This window comes from Puntigrus tetrazona, chromosome 18 (genome assembly GCF_018831695.1).
Source record: "Puntigrus tetrazona isolate hp1 chromosome 18, ASM1883169v1, whole genome shotgun sequence".
Taxonomy (NCBI): domain Eukaryota; kingdom Metazoa; phylum Chordata; class Actinopteri; order Cypriniformes; family Cyprinidae; genus Puntigrus; species Puntigrus tetrazona.
The window spans coordinates 24,677,299-24,695,032 of NC_056716.1; the positions used below are offsets into that span (position 1 = coordinate 24,677,299).

General features: G+C 36.1%; 1 protein-coding gene and 1 pseudogene across 1 annotated transcript; one reads left to right on the forward strand and one right to left on the reverse strand.

The window, feature by feature from the left end:
- Positions 1-361: 361 nt before the first annotated feature.
- On the forward strand, positions 362-6,640 carry LOC122362647 (cathepsin D-like). The gene is given in 10 exon segments (XM_043264191.1): positions 362-539; positions 1,536-1,692; positions 3,429-3,552; positions 4,143-4,261; positions 4,360-4,559; positions 4,711-4,833; positions 5,396-5,540; positions 5,746-5,844; positions 6,094-6,214; positions 6,217-6,640. Coding segments are annotated over 10 exon segments (1,188 nt in total). The 5' UTR covers positions 362-477; the 3' UTR covers positions 6,255-6,640.
- Positions 6,641-7,177: 537 nt separating this feature from the next.
- LOC122362776 overlaps positions 7,178-17,734 on the reverse strand; it is a 13,165-nt pseudogene continuing 2,608 nt past the window's right edge.

The following is a 17,734-nucleotide window of genomic DNA, read 5'->3' on the forward strand; positions in this document are numbered from 1 at the left end:
TATAACTAAATGTAAGGTTAAAGACCATAACTTAATGAAAATATAGGTGAAATCCGAAATACAATTATCAGGACCAGTGTTAACTAAGTACTATTTCATTCCAACTGGCTCTTTAAAAGATATATAAATATTTTAGATGTATTTAACAATGTGTATTAATAGACTGAGATATTTCCTTTGCTTCTATATTTATATTACATATATGTAGATTGAATCAAAATGCGATTCATTTGATTAAATTCGATGAATTACCAATCATTTTTAATCTTTCCTCAGAACCCTTTGATTGCGCAGAAAGCAGCGCAGCTTTGACGTTCTTCAAAGCACATCACATGACCGTGAGCAAAAGTTGCTCGGCAGCGCCATAGCATCAGCTGACTGCAGCCGTTTGCCCTACATATCTGATCACACTACAACACTTTCAACACATCTACACTGCTCCTCAGATGCGTTAACAGGTCCCGACGGCTCGCCAACATGAGAATCGCCTGTCTGCTGCTAGCTGCTGCCTTGTTTTGGACGTCCGACGCGATAGTACGGTAAGGTCGAGCAAACAAACTTAACAATAACAACGCAGCGACGCAATCCGATCATTACGGCTAAACCACGCACGCTGATCTTTGTTGTTCTTTCACGTGGGCTATATAACGCAGTCTAGAGTATTTTAGTATAATTTTATGCAACATTTTTACCAAACAACAGTTGCCTTAGTTTTTTATATACTTATATTTTTGAACGAATTAAAAGTCTCTCTAGGTTACACAGCTTATCAGGATTTGAGACACAGCCCTAGTGTAAAATAATAAACACCCGGAGGTTGTTGCTCCCGTACTATCCACCCTATCTGTCCTAAATAGTATTGAAAATTACCACTATCTTCTAGAATTTAGGATGCACATTGAGACACAGACAAAGAGACTCAGTTTGTGACTCAGCAGAAACTAAGAGCTGTTTATAGATCAGTATGAAGGGCCCTTTAAAATTCAACCTTTAGAAATCCAGTTTAGTGCACTTAAGCTGATAGATCTCAACCCAGCCGACTCAAAAAGCACGTGGATAGTGTGTATATATCAGTTACACAGAGTCATTATTCACTTTAGATTTTAGTTGTTACGGTGGAAGTCTCTTTTGAATGTTAGAAACCGACCTGATTTGTCTGTCTTGAAGTTGACACACATACTAAGTTTTACTCACAGTCACCACCCTATCAAAGTCCAAAACAGCAGATTTTACTGCATCACTTTTTTTTATGCACACGGAACAAGTGCCTAATTTAATCTAGAAATTGATTTGAAGAATTTGAAGCAATTGACGTTTTACCAGCTTAATCTTACACTTCCTAGCCTTTCCCCAAGTCAAATGACATTGCATTGTCTATAAATATAAAATATAACTTGAGTTTGTCATAACAAAATGGATGGAATTGAACTCTGACACACTTTTAGAATGAGAACGTTTGTAGTTCGCAGCAGGTGGTTTAGTTGTGCCTTCGAGATAACTGATCTGTTGATATTTCTGCGTCTGTTTCTCTCCAGGATTCCTCTACAGAAGTTTCGTTCCATCAGGCGCACTATGAGTGACACTGGCCGAGCTGTAGAGGAGCTTGTGTCCAGTTCTGCATCACTGAAATACAACCTAGGCTTCCCAGCAAGTAATGGTCCTACTCCAGAGACCCTGAAAAACTACCTTGATGTGAGTACTGGTTGTAAATGCCGTTTCCCGTGTAGGGTGACCGTGGTTTGAAATGCCTGTTAATCTCGCACGCTCTTGTACGTAAATGGCCCCTAATCGTTTACCAAACATCACTGGTTGGCCGGGTTTTTCTCTCTCAGATTTCGAATTTGAGCGCGGTAGTAGAGTAAATCGATTAGTTTGCTTTCAGGGGGATGTGGTCTCTCAGACCACAGAGGTTGCACAAAGCTGTGCGTACAGGAAGTTGCAAAAAAGAGGACAAGCTGTTATAGTTTAACCTATAGTTTCAGACCTTTTGCTTAGTCATGTCATAAGATTAATAAATTCAACTATGTCGGCAAGTTGAAATGTGACTGACAGTGGGGAAAAAATGAACTTGAAACCTGTTCTGTGGGTTATTCGGCAAAAAAAAGATGCTTGTCCGTTTCCTGTCATATGCTGTAACGGACAGCATGATTTGTTTGTGTCAGACAGCTAGTCATGAGATTGTTTGTCATGCTTCTGAAATAATGCCTCTACCGCAGCAGGTCACAACAATCCTCTTTGGTAATAAGCGGCTGATATTTGTCGTTTTGTAAACAATCTTAGGTAACTGATTCAAGTTCTTTAGGCTGAAAGACCTCATAAAATTAGCATGATATAAATTATGATTCACAAAAAAAGATTTATTATTTTTATTATAATTTACTTTATCTCTCTTGTTTTTTTCAATGAATGCCATTTATATAGGGCTGTCACGATAACCACAATTTCACAATACTGTGCTGTAATAGCGATTTTGCAATTGCGGGAACATTTGATGTCCCCGCAAAAATAGTCATTATTTGTTTCAGCTTTTTTTTATCTGTCTGTCTATCTATCTGTCTATCTATCTGTCTATCTATCTGTCTATCTATCTGTCTATCTATCTGTCTATCTATCTGTCTATCTATCTGTCTATCTATCTGTCTATCTATCTGTCTATATATATATATATATATATATATATATATATATATATATATATATATATATATATATATATATATATATATATATATATATATATATTATTCTTTACTTATTGTTATGAATTACAAGATGTTACAGTCCATAACAATATAATAATTTATTTAAAAAGTGTTTTAAATGGCTTCTTGTACTGAATTAGTTGATGTATCAATGTTCAATCAGGATATTTTATAGTACTTTTTTTATATATATATATATATATATATATATATATATATATATATATATATATATATATATATATATATATATATATATATATATATTTGTGTGTGTGTATTTTATTTATTTTCTTAGTTTGTGGAATTATCTCTCAGAATTGTGTATGTTACAGGAAATTGTTACTTTATCTCACTGATAAGATCTGAAGCACTGAAAAGTATCTGCGGTCTCTCTGAGAAAATATTTTAATCTAAAAACTTCTTACAGTTATTTTGAAGAACGTCAACTCTGTTAACACGGTGTCAAAATAAAAACATAATTCATTATCAGTAATTGAAAAAATGGGATATTTATTTAGGAATTAACCGTGTGACATTTATTCAATTAATCAATTCTGAGATTGAGTTCACAGTGAAACCAAAATCTCAATACAATGTTTGTAAACCTAAGATTTTATTTGACTTTTTCTGAAGACTTTTTGAATTTTAAAGTTGAGAAAATATTTTAGATAACAGTCAGTTTTGGCGCTGAGTTTTGATCGATTCGGGGGTTTTTGTTTACAGGCTCAGTACTACGGAGAGATCGGTCTTGGCACTCCTGTCCAGACCTTCACTGTGGTGTTTGACACAGGATCCTCCAACCTGTGGGTGCCCTCGGTCCACTGTTCCCTGACTGACATTGCCTGCTGTAAGTCCACAGAGAGACTAGGAATGATTAGATATTTTGAATTACTAACCATATACACACACAATTTAATTTTGAAGTATTTATATGAATGTTCTAGTGCCAATAAATGATCAAAGACACAAAAACTGACAATCTTTGATAATTTATTGGCATTAGACCATGATTAACTTCATGAAAATTCTTTAAAATGAATAACAAGATAACGGCCAAAATGTTGCTCAACTTCGTGGCATGTTTGTAGTGAACCGTTTGCATGTTTGTTCCTGTAATCTGAGCAAGAACATGTCAGTGATTGTATCTCACCCTTTCAAGAGTCTTGCCTCAGTGACGAGGTCTAACTGCTTTTCTTGGTGTGAATAAGCAGTCATTTGTGTGTGTTTCGTCTAATGTATATGTAACATACTGTGTGTAGTTTAGATAAAAATATTTCATATGGATTCAAAATGTTATTCAAATAAGTGCTGTTGCTCTGCTAGAAAATAAAGGCCCTGGCATGTAAAATAAGGTTAAGAATGTGTCTCTGTGAACATTATGTACAGTAGTTATATCAGCATGCTACATACTTTTAATACATTTTTTTAACCCTGTAGTGCTTCATCACAAGTACAATGGGGGCAAGTCAAGCTCCTATGTGAAGAACGGGACTGAATTTTCCATACAGTATGGTTCCGGAAGCTTGTCTGGTTATCTCAGCCAGGACACATGCACGGTAGGAAGCAACAAGTCTATTTTTTCTGTTTTTTTGTCACCTCAAATGGTGAAAGAAACCGATCTGTTACTACTTTTTTTTTTTTTTTTTTTTTTTAGATTGGGGATATCGTGGTTGAGAAGCAGATATTTGGAGAAGCTATAAAACAGCCAGGAGTGGCTTTCATTGCAGCAAAGTTTGATGGGATTCTCGGGATGGCTTATCCTCGAATCTCCGTCGACGGGGTTCCTCCTGTTTTTGACATGATGATGAGCCAGAAGAAAGTGGAGAAAAATATTTTCTCTTTCTATCTGAACAGGTCACGTACATTAATTTAAGCCATCTTCATCTGTCTCGGGTTGTTTCTGAAATAGATAATTAGATTAAAAAGTCTATCACGAGCATGCATCATGGAGTCGCACCGTTCAGGCCCGGTTGTTGTAGATGACCCTGTTTTATTTGTCCTACAGAAACCCTGACACCCAACCTGGTGGTGAGTTGCTTCTTGGAGGCACAGACCCTAAATATTACACTGGAGACTTTAACTACGTGGCCATCAGCAGACAGGCCTATTGGCAGATTCACATGGATGGGTGAGAGACATCTGTGAGCTGTGTGATGCAGTGTTCATCTTATTTATATGAATGCATGTTTACAAATCAAGCTAGAAAAGAGGTCATTTTAGGCAAGAAAGTATCTCATTTCAAATGATTAACTGCTGCTTTGGCTTTTCTATCGCGCACTACTGTTATACTTAAATGCATAAGTGACACCTGTTTTTTTGTCATTTTTGATGCTCTATTTAGTTTAACCTTTTTATGTAACAGATCAAACATAAAAGCTGTATCTATTTTGAAAATGCGCATTTTTAAGATATAACTGCTTGTAAAGGCAACATTAAAATATTCACACACAAATTGCAGTGCCTTTTGAAACACTGTTTAATTTGATCTGTTATGAAGGCAAGCAATATCGTTCTTTAATCTGAAAGATGGAAGGGATGCATGAATATGTGATGCGTTATGAAATATCCTGGTCTGTCATGTGAGAAGCAAAAATCCTACCACTGAACCACCAATGCAGAACATCCCTGTAACAGTAGTTTTGACAGCGCTCTGTCTGTGTGTGTGTGTGTGTGTGTGTGTGTGTGTGTAGCATGAGCATCGGCAGTGAGCTGACTCTGTGTAAAGGAGGATGTGAAGCCATCGTGGACACTGGGACGTCTCTGATCACCGGCCCAGCCGCTGAAGTCAAAGCCCTGCAGAAGGCTATCGGTGCAATCCCCCTGATCCAGGGAGAGGTACTGCAACTTTAAATCTTTATGTAGCTATTTTCATTGAAGCATTGTTAGATCTATTAAATTGAAGTTCTAGAATATAGAATAAAATAAAAATCTAGAATATTATATAATGTTTTTTTAAGTTGAGTATGAATATACACTAACGATGGCTGTTATTAATTGCAGCTTATTTATTGAAATTGTAATAAACACATTTTGTCTGTAGTACATGGTGGACTGTAAGAAAGTGGCCACACTCCCCACCATCTCATTCGTCCTGGGAGGAAAGACTTACTCTCTGACTGGAGAACAGTACATACTCAAGGTCAGTATTAGTTACCTCAGCACTGTTGTTTTTTTTTTGTTTGCATCAGTGGAGCTGTGAAATCGAGGTGGTGTTTGTGAAGAGGGCATGCATGATATAAAAAAACCCCCTAGTATCTGGAGTTTTATTTTCTTGTAAATCACATGCAGCTAGCCGGTATTTGGAAAGCAAAACACTAATGGGATTTTTGCTAAAACAACAACTTTCTAAAGATTGTATCTCTCTCTGCTTGTTTGTATGTGTTTACAGGAAAGCCAGGCAGGAAAGGATATCTGTCTGAGTGGGTTCATGGGCCTGGATATCCCTCCCCCAGCTGGACCCCTGTGGATTCTGGGTGATGTGTTCATTGGGCAGTACTACACCGTGTTTGATCGGAGAATAACAGAGTGGGCTTCGCTAAGTCAGTATAAACCCAACTGTAGAACTTAACACTTAAGATGTGTCATGAGAGTAATAAGAAATCTAGGAATCCGTCAACATCATTTCTACTCAGATGACACGATAGTGGTATGATTGTTTGTTTGCACTGCTTTTAGCTTTCAAATGTTTTCGTTTTAAAGAGTCGTGTGGAGCTGAAATGATTCAGGAAAAGTCAAAAAGATGACAAGTTACACTCATTTGCATTTTTAGCTTGAAGCTTGTTTGAATATCTGTAATTGTAACATGAGGTTTTAACATTAATTTTATAATTGTCATGTCATTGATTTTTAGACACTACTTGTTTTCAGATTTTTGTTGAAAATTACCTCCCACTGATTGAACAAATCAAAATGGACAATAAAGGTTTTAAAACCAACTACGTTGTTACCTGTATTTTCTAAAGGGCTGCAAGATATATTGGTACTTTATTAGGTAATAGAGATTTAACTATATAATTTTTTTTCCATATTGTTTTTGTAATGGATAAATAGTGGCCATCCTCTAAACCTCACTTTAAATTAAACTTTCTACATTTTTCTTACTATATTCTTTAGTAAACCTTGAAAATTAGTAATGTGTGTGTGTGTGTGTGTATGTATGTATGTATATATATATATAATATATATATGTGTGTGTATATATATATATATATATATATATATATATATATATTGTATGTATGTATGTATAATAATTTTTAATCACTCAGTTAAAATGAAATTTTACAATAGTGCTTATACTGATGCATATTTTTCCATGTGCTATCTTTTTAAATTCTCATTTATTTCAGGTCAGGTTATTGTGGAGTGCAACAAAGTAGTAATAGGCCACAGCATGTCTGAATCCTTTGATCTTTTAATCTCAATATTGAGAAAGGAAATACTGCGTCATTGAGCAAATTCATGAAAAAATATTTACAAGAAGAGGAGAAGTCTTAAGACTTCTTTACAATGATAGCACATCAGCAAGAACATACAAACAAAAAAAAGTCAGCGTACTGGATCTTTAAGCACTTCTTACCAAAAACATGATCTGTATTCCAAACTATATCTGAATAAATTTATTCATAATATATTTACAGAATACCTTAAATGTACAACATTCACGCCTTGTATTCTATTAACATTTTTAGAATGAATTAGGCACACATTTTCGAACAATGAGTTAGGGTTGTATTAAATGCAATCCATACACCGATGTACAATGATTAAAACTACATCCAAAAGAAAAGTATTGCATGTTTTCCAAGTTTTACGCATACATTTACATTCTAGACTTTTCCAAAGCTGCTAAGCTGCTTCTAATCTCGATTTTTGTGGACAGTAACTGCCCTGACTTGCAACATAATCTGTTTGTACAAATAGCCATTCTACAGTAGAGCATAAACCAGGGGTCTACAGGCCCCTACGGGGGAGGGGGGCAAGTGCGTGCAACAGTTGGGGCAATGGGTTGGGATGGGGGTTAGGGGGCGTTAGTGCTAGCTACGGATATAATACAATTAGAAATGTTGAAACTTTTGTACCGGACCAGTGTGAGATGAAGATGGCCGTTAGAAGATGCTGTTTGTTTCACTCAGTGATCGACAAGGTCTGGAACTTGATGAAGAGGTTCTAACGGGGCAAGTGAAATGAGTCTGGTCCTCACAGTTACAGATGAGGCTGATCAGGTCCTCACAAATCGGATTCGGGCATGTCCGGAATGTCTGTAATATTCGGCATTACGTATCCAGTGCTGCAGCTACCGTTGAGCATGACGTCTGCGCCGGGAGCAGGTCCGCTTTGCTTCCGGTAATTGGCTGGCATGGGTGAAGGGGCTTCGCTCGGCGTCTTCGCATTGAGAAGACTTGCGTCGTCTTCGTCCTCTTCTCTGTTCCTGCAAGCCGTGTCTTTTATAATGCGGCCCTTTTTATAGGAGACGGTCGACAGGCCTCCTGCGTTTTCATCGATGATGTTCAGACAGCGCAGAATGAAAACCACAGGCACGGGGAGGATGGCGGTGACCACCAGTGAGATGCAGACAGCCAGGCCCCAGGGCGGATAGCTCAGAGACTGTTCTTGAGCCTGAGAACAGACACTGCAATTGGATTATTCTGGCAAAGGAATGATGCCACTATAATCCTCGGGTAAAACTGTGGATTGAAGGCCTTAGAACTGACCAGAGCTTAAAGGAATCATTCACCCAAAATGTGATAAATGAATGAAATGTTTACAAAAAATAAAACACCTAAAATAATCTACAAAAAGTCTGAAAATGATGGCCATATTTTGAGCTAAATCATGTTTCAGATAAAGTGCTATCAAATGAAAAATCGTATCCAAAATAGACATTTTCTTCACATAACGTGTTTGTGTTGTGTTCATTTATTATGTATATATTAAGACACATAGAGAGTATATATTTTGAAAGCATTTACACTTAATTGCACATATATTTTGTTATATTTGATAGTATATGTAAATGTTTAATATACAAACAACATATTTTTATTATATACATGCAAAATATAAGTTTGTGTGTGTATATATATATATATACACACACATATAATAAATATACACAAATGTATTATGTAGAGAAAAATCTTTATTTTGGATGCGATTAATCATTTGACAGCACTATTATTGTATCCAAAGTTTTAAGCTTTTAAATCACATATTAGCCTCTTTTCTCAAAGCTTTATTGGAGATTACCCACCAGTTGCTGGTTCCATGCACTGTAGCTTGGTGGCGACAGTCCCAGCTGAATGATGCTTGCGGCCAGAAGACCCAGCAGCAGCACTGGAGTGATAAACTTCCACATATAGTAATAATATCGGTATGGAGTAAAACCAAGCATATCCTTTAGATCCTCAAAGAACCTGGATGAACCCACAGGAGACAGAGATGCATCAATGCTACAGTCACTGCAAATTACATTAGAGTTGCTGCTTATTTCAGAACTGAGCTTGTTTTGTAATTTGTTGATCGTATCAAGCTTTTGAAAATATTTATTGTGATTGGCCTTTTTTTTCCATTTATTTTGTATGCAATGTAACTATATATAATATTTAACATTTAATGTAAGTTTTCAACTTTTGTAAAAAATATATATATATATATTTTATTTTTATATTTGTTTTTGTGTAAATTTATTTTCATGATTAATTTTATATATATGTGTGTTGAGTTTAAATGTACTTTTTAAACATTTGTTTTACTTATCTTAAATAGTTTCAAGTATTTAAAGTTAACACGTTTTAAGTTTACAAAAAATAAAACGTTTAAAATATAAAAATACATATAATTTATATATTTTTTTCTCAAAATATTTTTATAGTTTCAGTCAAGATGATTTTATCAGAGTTTTGTCGATTAATTGTGTTGTAAAAGCAGTCTATAGGGTTTTGTAATTCCTTTTTTAAAGGGTAATTTAATTAGAAGTTATTCAGTAATTTATTTATTTGGTTGCCACATTATCATAAATTGAATTCAATTAGGGTAGAAAGAAAATAATATTCATAGCAATGTTAAGCTCTTGTCACAAGAGGGTGCTGTAAGCTCTCTCTATTAACAGGAAGAGTGCGTTACGTACTTGTCGGTGCCATAGACCCAGGCCACAGCAATGTTCTCCAGAAGAACAACGATAAGGAGAGGCAGAGTAGCAGAATAGTCATCAAACATGGCTACAAAGTAGTTCCCAGATCGCTGGACAAATATTAAACCAATACAGAAGGCAAGTACACAGCAACCAACTGTAAAGAAAGCAGTGAGAAATAATGTTTGTGATGCAGATTATAAACTATATATATATTCTGAAATGTAAGCACATATGAATTAAAGGATGCCGCCTTTTCTCCATAGAGCAGAGTTAAGACGTTTTGGCTTTGGCTGACCTGTGAGGTATTCCTTTCGTACTTTGAAGGTATCCACAATGGGTGTGAGGATGCCCTGGATAGTGCCAAACATGCTGCCCAGCCCTAGATTGACCAACATTAGGAAGAACATGACGGACCAAAAGGGTGAGGCTGGGAAATGGGTCATGGCTTCAGTGAAGCGATGAAGGCCAAGCCTGTGCCCTGCACAGCCTGTGAGAACAAAATACAGGTACGATTTTAGAATGCATTCAAAAACATGTAAAAGCAAATATGAATACAAAGATGACGTCTGATTAGTAAAAATCTGGTGGAGGGCGAGGCTTGGACTTGTTTTGCGCTGGCAAACATCACATATATATTTAGAGAAACTGACATTTACTTAATCATTTAAATTGTGATGTTTAAATGCCAAAACGTGAAATTGTGTTTGCTTCTATAGCAATGACGTACAAACATCTGTTGATTCTGTACTGTTAAGAGTTTTGCTGGTTTTAGTGTAAGCGTTTACCTCAAAACCAAAAAAAAAATGAAAGTGAAAGAAAACATCAAAGCAGCAGGAGTAAAGTGACTGTATGAAGGAAAAGACTGTGACTGTTCTTGTGTGCATGTGGTTCATCTCATTATGGCATCGCACACAGCATATATTTCCGCTTGTTTCATCATGCGGTGTCTCTTGATCACCCACACACCTCTTTCTATAACAGCACAGCAGAAAACCTCTGTGCCTTCTTCACTAAACTAGTACCTCTCCAGTTTACCTTATTGTGGTCAAAAAATGTTTTTTTAATGTTTTTTTCTACAATGTGCTATGTCTACACACACACACACACACACACACACACACACACACACACACACACACACACACACACACATTAACTCCAATCTTAAGTGACCCATAACATGATTCTTCAAAATCATTCTAATATGATTTTGTGTTCAAGAAGCATTTATTATTATGCATAAAACAGTCTACTGCTTATTATTTTTAAGTATTCTTTGATGAATAGAAAGTTCAAAACAGCATTTATTTAAAATCTTTAAATAAAATCTTTTCAAAACCATGTCAAATAAAAAATGACCATGGATTATGAGTTTTAAAACACACGTTGACGTATATAGTGCTCTTTTGTGTTGTTTTAACTTTCAAAACAAATGACTGGAGTGAGAGCGTAGCTGCCAGGGTTGTGTTCCATGGAAAGTTTGTGTATATCGGTTGTCTCTTAGGTTTCCCCGAGGTGTATCTGTTCACTTTAAGCTCCTCCTCACCTTGTTCAGCTCCTCTTTGATGTCGCAGCTATCTAAACCTAGGCGTGGGTAGTCGTTTTCCATCACGCCCCGGATAATGTTGGTCATTTGCTGGTAGTCATCAGGGCTTACATTACTGAAGTTAATATGGTGTGGGATCAAACTTGGATTGATTTCTTTTCCAAGAAACCAACGATCTTCTTCGTGTTCCTACGGTACATTAAAACGAGAAAGTCAACTACAGGTCATTCGGTCTGTGTGCGGTTTATGAAATGCGAGTGTGTTTTTATTCTGAACATATAACCGCTTCTTATGGTTCATTTGTCTTCCACTTACATTTCCACACATTTGGCATTCATGATGTTAGCTTTGAAGCCCAGCTGGCGAACACAACCAGGGTGGCCAACACTGAGGTAAAGAAGTTGATGAAGGAGACCAGCACGGCGTCGAAATGGCAGTTGTTGTCTCGCTTGTTGTAGCTGGAGAAAGCGATAACGCCACGAATCCAAGTCCCAGAGCAAAAAAGACCTGCGTGGCAGCCTCACGCCACACTTTGGGTTCAAGCATGATTTCCAGCTGTAAAAAGATACTTCAGTTTATTATGTGTCGCTTGCTCGACTGGATGCATTGACATGCGAAATGTATCAGCTTCACAATCTTCTTAAACGTGGGATTTTATATAATAAGACAAATTCAAAACATTTAATTAACAAATCCTGATCTCTTTTCTCTCCACACTTCAGCCACAGACAGCTCTGTTCAAATTAGCGTTGTTTTTAATTCAATAGCGGAACTATTCCAAAGCAGAGGCTGCATACTATCATTTAATTGTGTGTTACACAAACCACCCACTGATAAGACTTTGAAGCGACACATAGCACAACAAGGGACGCATTGATAGCTTCTAGCACTGAGGAGAAATGTGACCATGTCTTGTGTATTGTGTCAAATAGCTGGCACAACAAGACGGTCTGCTGCGTTTCAGTCTGTGCTGATGGAAGAGTTAATTCACTTCTGTCGAGTCACATCACAAATGCATGCTGGGATATCTGGCTGGGGTATTGTTTCCATAGATACATCTACTGGTCTCCACCGGACTGAGACGACGGATACACATGGGAATTAGTAATGGATGATTACCATAATTCTGAATAAAGTGGATTAATTGCTGCTGTATGAACCAGAGCATGTAGAGTAAATTGGTCTAACCATTGTTGTAATGTGTCATCTGCTCTCACATACACAGATCGTGTTCTTTAGGGTCTTACCTTTGGTGTAAACATGTGGATGATACCATCAACAGAACCCTTGAGCAGGAAAGCACGGGCCAGGGAAACAAATAAGCACAACATACAGGGAATAGAGAGCTGAAGTACATCACCTGCAATTAGACATAACCAAACAGAATATCAGAAAATGTCTGCAATATCATTCATTTACGTGTTTTTTTCTCTGTATTACTGTTTCTTTAACTGTAAAATCATTCTCTGCATATAGGTGGCAGAAAGGTGCTCTCACTTGCTGACTTTGCTGACTAAATGTGCATCTAGTTATGCATGAAAGCGCATGGAGTTTTCACCTGTGATTTGTTTTTCAAACCTTCAGATGATGTGTTACATATTTTTACACCTTTGCAGTCTATCATTTTGAAAAAGAAAGTAATCAGATCCATTTCTTCGAACAGTGTAGAGAAAACAAATATTTTATCACTATACACAGCTCATTTTGAAGGACTCTTAATGAAGAAAGCTTTTTTGGAGCCAGATGGTGTAGTTAAGCCATCTATTAGCTGACTACCTAGCCTGAATGCCACATGTGAATACAAATGAGTGAATTTAGAAACAGCTGCAGACACTATGTGCTTTATGTATGATGTATGTTGCATCCCAGATGACTAAAAAACTACTTCTGAAATCTGATCAGACTGAAGCATATTTCTAAAACGATCTGTTATTAAATTATAATAACAAAACAGACAAATTAAAGACAAAAAACATTTCTAAAACTAAATTTTAGATGAAAAATATTATTAAATTACTTAGTATACAGATAACAAATGTACACAGAATACTAAACTAATAATGTCACTTTGGATTAAAGCCTCTGCTACATGAATAAATGAATATACTACAATAAACCAGGTGTGACCGAGAGTCCAGAAGTACTGCAAATGCTTGCTTTTCTGTTTAGAGTTTACTAAAGTCATACAGTCACACCCCAAAAATAATTTCCTAATTTTCTATTCAGCAAGAATTATAATGTCAGCACTTATTAACTAAGCAATCCTTAAAGCCTGTGTATAATTTATTTTAAGGACACATTTTAAATGGTTTCATATTATCAGTTTTTTTTTTTATTGAGAATCTCAAAGTATGCCAAAGGTTTTTGCACTAAAACAATCATAATTTAGTTGATCATAAAACCTTATACAAGAATGGACAGATCAGGTGTACAGTGACACAGTAAATGCTGTTCTACACTAACATTTATGCATTTGCGAGACATTTTTATTTACATGAGTGATTTACATTGTATTTGATCAGTTTATGCATTCCTTGGGAATCGAACCCATGAATTTGGTATTTCTAAAGTCGTGCTCAGATATGTAATATGGTACTCACATATTAATGTTAGTTTAACAAACTAATTTAAGTCGAAAAGCACTTTTTAAAGAGAAATAATTAGATTGATGATTGACATTACTGGCTTCCTTTGATCTTGCTTGTACTGTATGACCATAATACTGAAAAGGCTACTGACTCATCTCTGATTCATCAAGGGTGGACCTGCCTTAAAAGTAAGAACAAAGCTTGAAGTTAAACGTTTCCCACAGCTATGAAGATTAAAAGACACATTCTCTGTGGCTTTCCAAAAATGAAGCATCATGAAGGTTTTACAAAGATCCATTAAACCAATCAAGCCCTCTTCCTGCAGACACAGCTTTAATTCTACAGTACAGTATCCTCAGTCACCAATAATTGTAGCTGAGTATGGTTATTTAAGTGCAGTGCCACAGAACTGTGAATGAGTGGACACAAATCCATGGCGACCAGCATTGCCATGCTATTTGTGCACACAAAATGACAAAAAGAATAGAACTTTGAGTATATTTTTTTGTTCTTCATAAAATAAGTCTTCTGTGATTGTGTGGTATTCCTTTGTGAGGTAAATCCCAGATTAAGCTTCAAAGACTGTCCTTATCCCTTGCAGATTATAATATACTATATCCTATACAAAATTGTCCTTATTGACTGAGGGGCCATGCTTAAACAGCAGGAATCCATCTGTTGTCCATTTAGCTGGAAATAGATTAACTGTTTATCAAAAACCTTTATTATCCATCAGAGAAACATCAATTTTAGTGCACTACTTTAACACATTTTTATGTAGTTGCGGAGCCACTTTATGTTTTCTTTTTACATGTGCACTTAAAAAAAAGTATGGTGGTCCAGTAGTGCACAACACAACTAAATCTTCATGACACGGTGATATTGCCACAAACACAACGCAGAGAACCAGTTTTGGTGTTTTATGACTTCTTTTCCATTGTGTTGTACTAATTTTTGTTGTGTTGCAACTTGTTTCTGATGCTAATTTTGTTGTGTTGTGCTAATGTTGTTGTGTTGCGACTTGTTTCTGTTTAGTTGTGGCTTTTGTTTTGGCTTGTTTCTGCTATGTTTTACTAATTTCCCTATATTGCAACTTGTGTCCATTGTGTTGTGCTAATTTCATAGTGTTTTTGGTTTGTATCCATTTGTGCTGTACTAATTTTGTTGTTTTCTCACTCTCCAGCTATACGAGATTTGAAAAAGGTTTTGTAGAATATTATCATTTAATGTTTAGCATTACCATAGATGGATTTGTTTCTACAAACTCAATTCACAAAATGTTAAGTGTGGATTTATGTTGTGTGGATACCTTTTCGATTAATATGATACTTTTATTAGCTGTTTGGACCCTCAGTCGGATGGCATCCATTCACTGCAGAGGATCCATTGGTGAGAAAGTTTGATGCTAAATTTCTTAAAATGTGTTCAGATGAAAAAGCAAACTCATCTACATCTTGGATGGTCGAGGTGTGCAAATTTTAAGCAAATTTCCATTTTTGTGTGATCTAATCCTTTAAGAATGCTTCAATACTTACATAATTTGAAAAAAACCATCAGCTAAAGTGAACTGAGTCAAAAGCACACAGATGCTAGAATACCACATATGGTCTTATCTGTATATGAAATGCATCACGTTTCACAACATTACTCAGGCAAAGATCACATGAGAAGCCAATGGTTCTCATTGACATAGCAAGGATCAGTCTGAAGGTCAGTGTTTCTTTCTGTGTGGCTTTTAACACATCCGCCTTGAGGTCTTGGCTGACTTTTAGCGTGTGACTGAAGGCAGATTTCTCTAGAACAAAATACAAAACACTTTTCTTACCTTTCCAGATGACTGGATACCCCCAGTCATTGCAAGACACACCATGGTCCAAGCAGCCAACAGGCACAAAGTCATCCTCCAGTTAAGTCCTCCACTATCAGAGATGGAGTCAGAGATGTCCAGGGGCCGCGATACCAGTAGTATGTAGTGGCTGAACTTTCTCACACTCTGGTTCGACATCTAAACAACAACATGAAGCGTCAATCTTGTGTATGGCATCATAAGATTCTTCAGAAAAGTTGTTTATGTCTAAATGAATGCATTTTCTGTTATTATTTAAGTTGTCTTACATGTATTAGTTTTGTTTTGACCAGCGGACACTCATTGCCAAGGAAGAGGCTGCTGGAAGGACTGTGAGAAGTAGAAAGAGACTCCAGCCAATGATGACATTGTAGTAAAAAGAGCCACAAAAAAGCACACCTGCAGTAACAGAGATGCAGTCAAATATCTGGGCTATACCATCAACCTTTGAAGGGCTTAATTAGTTGCCTTATTTTTGAGGCAAAAACAGTATCAGCTTTACTGCACTTGAAGTATACTCATGAAAGCACTGATGTTGCAAACAGCTGGCGAAGCCGATGCCACCCAGACGTGGGCTGATGTAGTTCCACACCCCAATACTTCCTCTGCGGATGCGCTGGCCCACTGCTAGCTCCAGAAAGAAGAGGGGAATCCCTATCAGCAGCAGCTTAAGGATGAGGTAGAGAACCAGATACGCTCCTACAAAGAGAGAAATCTGTGGTTATTAGCCTGTTTACTTCAACTACAGAGGACTTGAGGATATAGCATACAGTATATTCATGGAGACAAGTGACCCAGGATATAAATGCAATTACTCAATCAAATGTTTGATCAATTTAAAACTGCCATTGTTGTCATATATTTCATCTAAACAAACATAATCATTTTAATCCTGGTATAATGATTATTTATTTATCTATAAAACATTTTATTTATTTATTCACATTTTTGTCTTTATGTATTTTTGGAGGGTATTGTTCATTTATATTAGTCATGTATTACATTTCTTCTGTGCCCGTGTTGTTTTTAGTATTATTTACATATTATTTATATTTCCAGTTTCCATTTTAGTTTGCTTTCCATGTGCTTTAAATTATCTTCACACTTCAGTTAGTTGACTATCCCAACATTTTTGTTAAAGTTCATTTACTTTTGACCAGTCTAACAATTGTTTTTGAAATATGAATGAATAGGTAACCCACTATGATTATTTGCAAATATTTTCTCTCTTAGATTGAACTCTGTTTCAGAGAGAGCCAAAGGAGGATGAAGATTTGACAAGTTTAAAACTGTTTCAAGCATTGCCAGTGGCACAGGGATAGAACATTCCTTCCCCAGTGCCTTATAGAACAACTTCAATACAATGGCATTGCTTTGAGCGCACTGAAGGCTGCTAAAGCTTCTCAGCATGTTGAAGTCATGTGCCTTAACACACAGGAAACCTACTGAGAATTAAAGTCAATTTCGATGATTTTTTTAAACACCATCTGTATATAGTGTATTTAGAGACAACCAATTTGCAATCATAGACCGATCCCAGCAAAATATTATTATAATTTTCATTAAAGGAACAGTTCACCCAAAAGTGAAAAATTCTGTCATAATTCGTTCACTGCCTCAGAGTCTGTATGAGATTGAGTATGAGTTTGTAACCAGGCTGACTTTGGAGTCACCATTGGCTCTTGCAAGTATTTTTTCCCTACTATGGAAGTACATTTTTGTCCAAAAACAGCCTGAATTTCTAGGGATTTCTCTCATATTATAAATGATTATTGATATATTGATATCTATTGTTATATAGTAATGTATATTATTATTTCCTTTTAAAGTGCAATTTGCATATGTGTATAGACATATATCTGGATACAAAATTAAAATAAGATGATTCTTATGTTTATTATCTTATTTCAGGTA